Source organism: Uloborus diversus, chromosome 3, assembly GCF_026930045.1.
Source record: "Uloborus diversus isolate 005 chromosome 3, Udiv.v.3.1, whole genome shotgun sequence".
Lineage (NCBI taxonomy): Eukaryota > Metazoa > Arthropoda > Arachnida > Araneae > Uloboridae > Uloborus > Uloborus diversus.
In genome coordinates, this window is record NC_072733.1 from 174,375,261 (window position 1) to 174,383,026 (window position 7,766).

The 7,766-nt window shown below is 33.4% G+C and overlaps 1 protein-coding gene across 1 annotated transcript in view; it reads right to left on the bottom strand.

The window, feature by feature from the left end:
- Positions 1-7,351, bottom strand: part of LOC129219057 (large neutral amino acids transporter small subunit 2-like) — a 24,639-nt gene extending 17,288 nt beyond the window's left edge. The window contains exon 1 of the mRNA XM_054853376.1: positions 7,145-7,351. Within this exon, the coding sequence (XP_054709351.1) occupies positions 7,145-7,351 (207 nt within the window). The remainder of the gene's footprint in view (positions 1-7,144) is intronic.
- Positions 7,352-7,766: the final 415 nt, after the last annotated feature.

A 7,766-nucleotide genomic window follows, 5' to 3' on the forward strand; every position in this document is an offset into this window, starting at 1 on the left:
CGTTTCCAAGATGTCATTCATTTCATGTGTCATTACAAACTCTAACGTCTCCAAGATGTCATTGTATGTCAAGGGGTTAAGAGCCCCAAGATTAAAGAGCTTAGAGGATATAGCTTTAAGTTGCCCGTTCCGCTCTTTTCAACAGTTAAGAAATTTCCACTGCATGTAAGAGCTAAAATATTTGATTATCCAAAGTTTATTCGTTTTTTAAATTTTGTTGGGTGCGGTATGGGAAACTGGGAAGAGTGTAGCAATGATAAAGAAGTGAATACATTTTTATGTTCACTCATAGGAACTATTAAAGTCTGATATGAATCAGTTTTAACATCGTAAATTGGACTGTTGTACTAATAAATATATAAGTCATAACTTACTCTGGAAGTTACGAAATCTTCCTCAATTTATACTTTTTTTGATTTATGTTCGCTTGAGAGTATATGATAATGAACTTTATAATACGATAACGTAGTTAAAAACAAAACAGACATTTTAATTAGCTCTTAAATTTTAAATCGTGCGACATTCACTACAAAGGGAAAATTTGTACATTTTAAAATCTGAGTTTTACGCGCTAGAGAAACAAACAGCATTCGATTATCTTGATCATTGTAATACTTTTATTTATTTTAAACTTTTTTTTCTGAAAAGACAAACCTGATAGTTAACAATAACAAAGGTAAAATTTGCAGTATTTGAATTTTTATAAAGATACTGAAGTTTGACATCTCAGCACTTTGACACCCACGCCATATAGAATGAGATCAATTTCCTGTTCACCATTGGAAAAAAATCAGAAACTAATCCGTTTTTTTTAATAAACGACTCTTAGTTCTCCCTGCGTAGGATCACTTGGGCCTAAAAGGACACACGTGGTAAATGGAAGCAAACTCAATTACCACACTTGTGTTAATTTTTAAAACTTAAACTGTTGGTGAGTGAATAATGGGCAACTTAGAGAAAAAAATTCTGAGAGTTGCGTGTGTTTCCAACCAATTGTACTGTTGGTTGATTATTGTTTGAAGATGAAACTGCGAAAAAGTTGCTTTTTAACACTAGATTGCCTCAAGTCATTTTGACAGCTTTTCAATTTCAACTAGAAAACCAATTATGTATATAATGACACAGCTTCTTATAATTTTGGGACTTTTGTACAAACGTGTAAATGCGTTTATTAATCACTGTAGCTTCCATTTATGTACATAATATTAATAGAAAATATCTTAACTTAATCAATTACTATCAGATTTTTTTTTTTTTTTTGCACAATGTCAGGACAAACAGGTTTTTAAATTGAAGTAAGAAATAACACCGTCAAAAAGCACAAATTGCTGATTACTGCAGGACACGTGTTTCGGCGTTACAAGGAACGCCTTTTTCAATGCAAAAAGTTTCATCCATAAGCTCATTACTTTTTGCATTGAAAAAGGCGTTCCTTGTAACGCTGAAACACGTATTTGCAGTAATCTGCAATTTGTGCTTTTTGACGTTGTTATTTCTTACTTTAATTTTCAGCAGAAAGGTATTTATTTATCTTGGATTTTTAAATTCTTAGCTTATTTTATACTTTTAAACTAATTTTCTACTTTTATCTTTTTTATTGCAGGTTTATTGATGATGCTTTGTGTTGATTGCATTGCTTGTGCAGAGGGTTGTGATGAGAAATTTGAACTCACGTGTTTTTTTTTTTTTTCTTTTTTGTAAAATTATACATAGGTTTCCTGGCGTCAACATGAATGTATTCATTATGTTTAACTATTAATAGCATAATATCAGTAATAACATAGTAATATTGAACTGATTGATTGATTCTATGAAACAATAGTTTGAGATGTTTAAAATTTATTGCAATGTAAATCTTGAAAAGATTTCGACATTTTACTGAAACATATTTCAGGATCACATGCTTCTACAATATAATTGGAGATATCAAAATACTGCATTTACAATGCTTTATTATTGTAAGACAAACTACTTAATAAAGTATGTAATACAGTAACCCCTCGTTATATCGCGCTTTTCGGGGGACAAAGAAAAAGAGCGATATACCCGAAGCGAGATATAACGGAGGGCATTAAAAATAGTTATGTCTAATACACGAGTAAATTGGCATTCGTTCTTTTTGACATTAGTTTCTAATGGTTTCGATGTGGGTACTATGCACACCTATTGAAATTTAAACAAGATTGAAATTTAAGTAAATTTTCACCGTCAGAAAGTTAAAATCATCAAATGGCGAATGAAGACGATCTTTCTGAGCTACCGCGAGATAAGAATGAGCATTCCAATACCCTCTTATTCCGAGTAGGTTTTCTAATCCGTTTTTACTTGCTGTAGAAAGGATGTGAAAAGTAAAAGAAACCAGATTGTTTCCAGGAAACTAGTTCGCCCGTCCAGATCATTATTCCCTTCTTTGATGCAAATCCTGGTTTGTGCAACCAAGTACAAATCTTTTCTGTACTAAAAGAAGGGCGTATGTTCTCTTCAACATGGGCTACTATGACACTTGCTTGATGTCTCTCACTCCTTGTAAAGGCAATGTATCAATACAAAAGAAGATGTCAAGTAGTTTACAGACCATCTTAAACTGAAATATACTGAGCGGGTATGTACATTTGGATGACAGGAATTGCTGCTGCTTTTCCAGCGAATTCAGAAGAATTGCTTCCTTTTGTTCATTGACAAAATAGAGAAGAAAGAGACCTTCTCTGTGCAATACCATATGTTTTCAGAAATGGTTTTAAACTTAAAGCAAAGTTTTTTTCTTATTTTAGGCTTTAATATTTCGGGAGACAGAAGAAAAGAGCGATATATCCGAATGAGCGATATAACGAGGCGCGATATAACGAGGGGCTACTGTATATCGTTAGATATTCATCTATATATATTAAAATGGATGTATGTTTGTGGGTATGTGTGTATGTTCCTTATACAAATTCAGTTTTCGTCGGATTTCTTCCAAATTTGGCACAAAGGTAAATTGTTGTTCAGGAATTCATATAGGCGGGTTCTTGGAATTTTAAAAACACAACAAAGAGATATAATTTTATATTTTGAGTCATAAAATTGCTCTTTTCTGCACGAACTAATTTTTGTATAATTATGAATTTAGTCTAAACGAAAAGCCCGTAAAAAAACTGCCCTAGATGAAGTTTCTTCAAAGATTGACTTTAATCGTTAAATTTGTGAACCTTGGTTCAAAGCAAATGAAAACAGTTATCAACATATAACCACCAGGAGCTATTTTAAATGCAATCAACACAAAGCGTATCATAAACGATGGCCGTCAATGCCGTTTAGCGATGAGCGTTGAAGCATGTTTAGCGAGAAAGTCGTAGATATAAAAAATGATGCTGTACGTAGTTTAAAACTGCGACCTACGAGGCCCCAGGGGTCCATTGATGCTACTCATGGTGCTACTTAATTTGAATGCTACCGTTTAATTATAATTTTTAAATATTGTTTAATTATAAAATCCACAGCAGTAAGGCTTCGTGTAATTTTTGATCAGTGTTTATCCCGTTAATAGCAAGAAAATACAAACATGAGTAAGATAATAGTATTGCATTCAATATTGACGTACAATCTTCGACTGTTTCAACATAAGACCACTTTTATTAAAACCACATCTATTTCATCCTTGCAACAGATATTTTATTTAATGTTCTATGATCCTTATCAAACCAATTTTCAATTTTTAAATTTTATTTATACTATTGCTTGATTTACGTCGAATCTTTAAGTAATTCGGTTCAACTATATCGGTATTTGTGAACCTTGGTTCAAGCAAATGAAAATGGTTTACAACATATAACCACCAGGAGATATTTTAAATGCAATCAACACAAAAAGTATCCTCAACAATTGCTGTTAATGTCCATTAGCGACAAACGTATAGCATGTTTGGCGAGAAAGCCGAACGAAAAAGAAATGCTGTCTTTCAGTAGTTCTTAAATTGCACCCTGCAAAGACACAGGGATGCATTGAAATCAGCATCGGTGGTTCTTCTTCAATTTGCTTGCGAATTTCGCTTAAAAGTTTTCAAGTAATAATTCCGTAACTGTAAACGAAATTTTGATCTGTATTTTCTATGCATAAAAAGCACAGAAAATACCAAAAATGAGATAGGTATTATCGAAGTACAATCTTCAACAGTTTTACAATTAGAATACTAAATTGATATTAAAACGACATCATTACATCGGAAATATAATTTAGTATTGTATTATCCTTAAACAAATCAATATGTGTATGTTATTTATACTATTCCATGATTTACCTAATTCAGTTCACCCAAGTTTCACAGAAATCGCTCCAGGTTATCTGAGACCAGGGGTAAAAATACTAATATGGCTAATGAATTGCAAAATAATCATTTTTGTGCATAGTAGCGTAGATTTAATTTATCTTTCAAGGGGAGGAGGGGGGATAGTCATGGGGTTCATTACATGTACATAAACTATCATACTATTATTGCTAATGTGTGGTAGAGTAAAAGACTGTGCACCTTTAGACTCGAAACCACACGAAAATTTAATACGGCGGAATTCATAGTTTTAGAAGGGTAAAAGTTTAAAGTTTGAAAAATGTAAAGAAATATTAATTTACATTTAAACTTTTAAAATGCATAAAATGTCTCCATTTTTTACGTGAACAAATTTCTTAATCGTTTAAAATTTTATATTACTTTAACGCTCGAAGCAATAGTACACCTGAAGGAGCATCTTCGCTGACTAGCAATAATTTTAAACCAGTTAGCGGGTATGAGGCAACTTTTGACACGAAGAGATTGCTACTGAAATATGCATGATGAAATATTACGCCACATTATAAAGTTTTTTCGTTTTAGTCTTCATCGTGAAATTAGTTGAGCAATGCTCCATTTCCAGTTACAAGACTCTCAGTTCGATAACTTTTATTGTAAACAATCGAAAAATATTACTGTTTTGTAACTACCACTAAGTAATTCAACCGTCGTTGAAAAAATGCTGTAAGATAAAAATGGATACGTATCAGTGTTATAGAAGCAACTCTGTTTACAGTGGAGGGATAAGGTGAAACAATTTGTATCTCACGTATATCAGCTAATCGCAATACGTCATTCTTTAAACTTCAAGAAATTAAAATCTCCAGTGAGACTTAAGTTCTGTATTACGATCAATAAGTCAGAAGGGCAGGCGATTAAATACTTCAAATGCATGTGAAATTTACCTATTTCCCATATAGATAATTTTATGTTGCATGCTTAAGGTTGGGTTCATTCAAAAATGTATTTCATTTTGCTGCTGGAAGGGGGACTAAGAATTTTATTTAGGAGCAAGATTTGAGTTAAATTTAAGAATTAGAAAATTTTGAATAATTTAACTTTTTAGTACTTGGATTACGTTTAAAAACGTGGAAATACATTTCCTTCGTTTTGAAGCTGCGGATATGGGGAACAGAATGTGCAACAAGCTTTTGTAAAACATAAACAAAAGAATTGTCTATTATACAGTTGTAAGTAGAAACAAGACGGTTTTTTTCTTTCTTTTAATTTCTTGGCCTGCAAATAATTAATTAAAAAAAAAAAAAAACGACGCGGATAGTGACCAAAATGTGCACGCCTATTTCTTTTTCTATAAGGCAGTTCAATTGACAGGTTTTATATAGTTCGTTCCATAAGTTCGCGTCCACGTACTCCATTTTTTATGCTTTATGTATCTTAAAATAATAACTGTAACTGTTTCTATGGCAACTATTATTCAGTGGAACCATTCCTACCCCTAATGACGACTGTGCCTCTGCAAATTAAAATTTCGATATTCTCAAAGGAATACTTCAGAGCAGCAAACTTAAATAAGTGATCTTACTACCTGCATCAGTTTGAGTTATCATGTACAACATTTACGGCAAGTGTGAGGTTTTAAAAATTTGAAATAAAATTTTAATCTAGACAAATTTTGAATCGTTGCAAGACATCAATATTAATATCTAACTGTCATTTTTACCTACGAAAATAGAAATTTGAGATAAATATAGGAAATAAAATGTAGTTGACATACGTCTTTTTATGCAATTTACACTTATCTAATATTACTCCACGGCACGCTACTAAATCGCCACGGAAAGGGCAAACAGACACATTTTGTAAAGTTATTTATACTAAGAGAACGTTTTCTACGGAATGTGCTTACATTCCTGAACACTTACAAAAAATTATAAAATGAGTCTACCTAACATGTGAAACCTTGAAAGTAAAAACACCGCCAATTATCCGTAAAACGAAATGTTAACGGCTATTAATAACAAAGACCGAATTCCTTATTTTCTGTACAGTGGACTATCTGTTTAGCTTTTGGGCCATTGAGGATGATTTTCATATCTGAAAATATTGTAACGGTGGCATATTTTGCATATATTTGTAACTGATAAAAGCCATTGAATTTATTCACGACTCTTTCTAGGAAAACACCCCAAGATTTTTTTTCCAAAATAAAATGTATGGGAAGAGTACTATAGCATGCTTTAATGTCTTGAGGTATACAAAACCGTCAAAGGCAGAACAACGGTTTTCGTATTCGAAGCACCACGCAAAAGGTTGTCCCACAAGATATGCAAGACAATCATTTGTCTCTGCATTAAGACATTGGATGTACTGCCCGTATGGTTTCAATCGCAGACAACGTGCCAGTGGACCCTGAAGAACCAAAGAATATCGTTGACAGAACCCCGATAACATGTCTCATGCTTTTTCGTTTTTACTTGATGCTATTTTTCCTGCAAATGCTCAACTTTCTGTGCTATTTACAGTCTTTTGAAAATTTGAGCCTAGAGCAAATGCAGTTTTTTACTCTCATTTAGATAGAATTCATCCATTTAATTATATAAATGATATGTTGCATTGAGAAGCACCCGGGCAACGCCGGGTAATAAGCTAGTTTTAATCATAAAGTACAACAGGTGCACTTATTGTATAGATTCAAAAGTTTGGATGAGAAAGTTAATTTATAAATACTAATTTAAATTGCAAAAATTTAACTTTAGAAGATAGTTAAAAATTAGCTCATATTTTAAGTTTCCTACACTGTGTACTTCGTTAACTTTTGAAATCAACATTTAACATTTTACACACGTGGCCAAGAATTGACAATTCTGAAAAATAACTTACATTAACATTATCCACTAACTGAGGTAGCCGGACTGGCTCATCGCTGCTTCTTCTTCTCAAAGAGACATCATTATTCGCAGCCCGGTTATAGAAGCTGCCACAGAAGGGGCACATGGTTCTGGCCCTCGATGGCACAATGCTGATCCTGCATGATGGACAAGTGATGGATGGAGAATTGGATGCACGATTCTCCTCAGAAATATCCATTGTCAACTCCTGGAGTCGAACTATTTGAGGACGAGTGGTAACGGACCACTCGTGTGCCATTGATCGGTTACGGGGTTTTGCGTGAAGCGACCTTCGCCCAGCAATACAAACCGTTGCCTGGTAACTAACAGGCAAACAAACCCTTTCGGGCAACAACTAGATCCAAGATTCGGATGATGAGACACGTTCAAACTTTAATGTGGCATCATCATCCTTAGTTGAGCGTAAAAAGACGCATGGCACCGCTAATGAATAGTCCCACCTCGGAAAACACGACCTTTGCGTGACTTGGAGAAAGTTATCAATTCTTGTGAGAGGGGTGGCTTACTTAAACCTTTTTCTTTTCTCGTTGGAAGTAGTGTATCATGTTTCCCTTTCGTGATGTGAGGCAAATTGTTTTGTCGTAAAACATGAA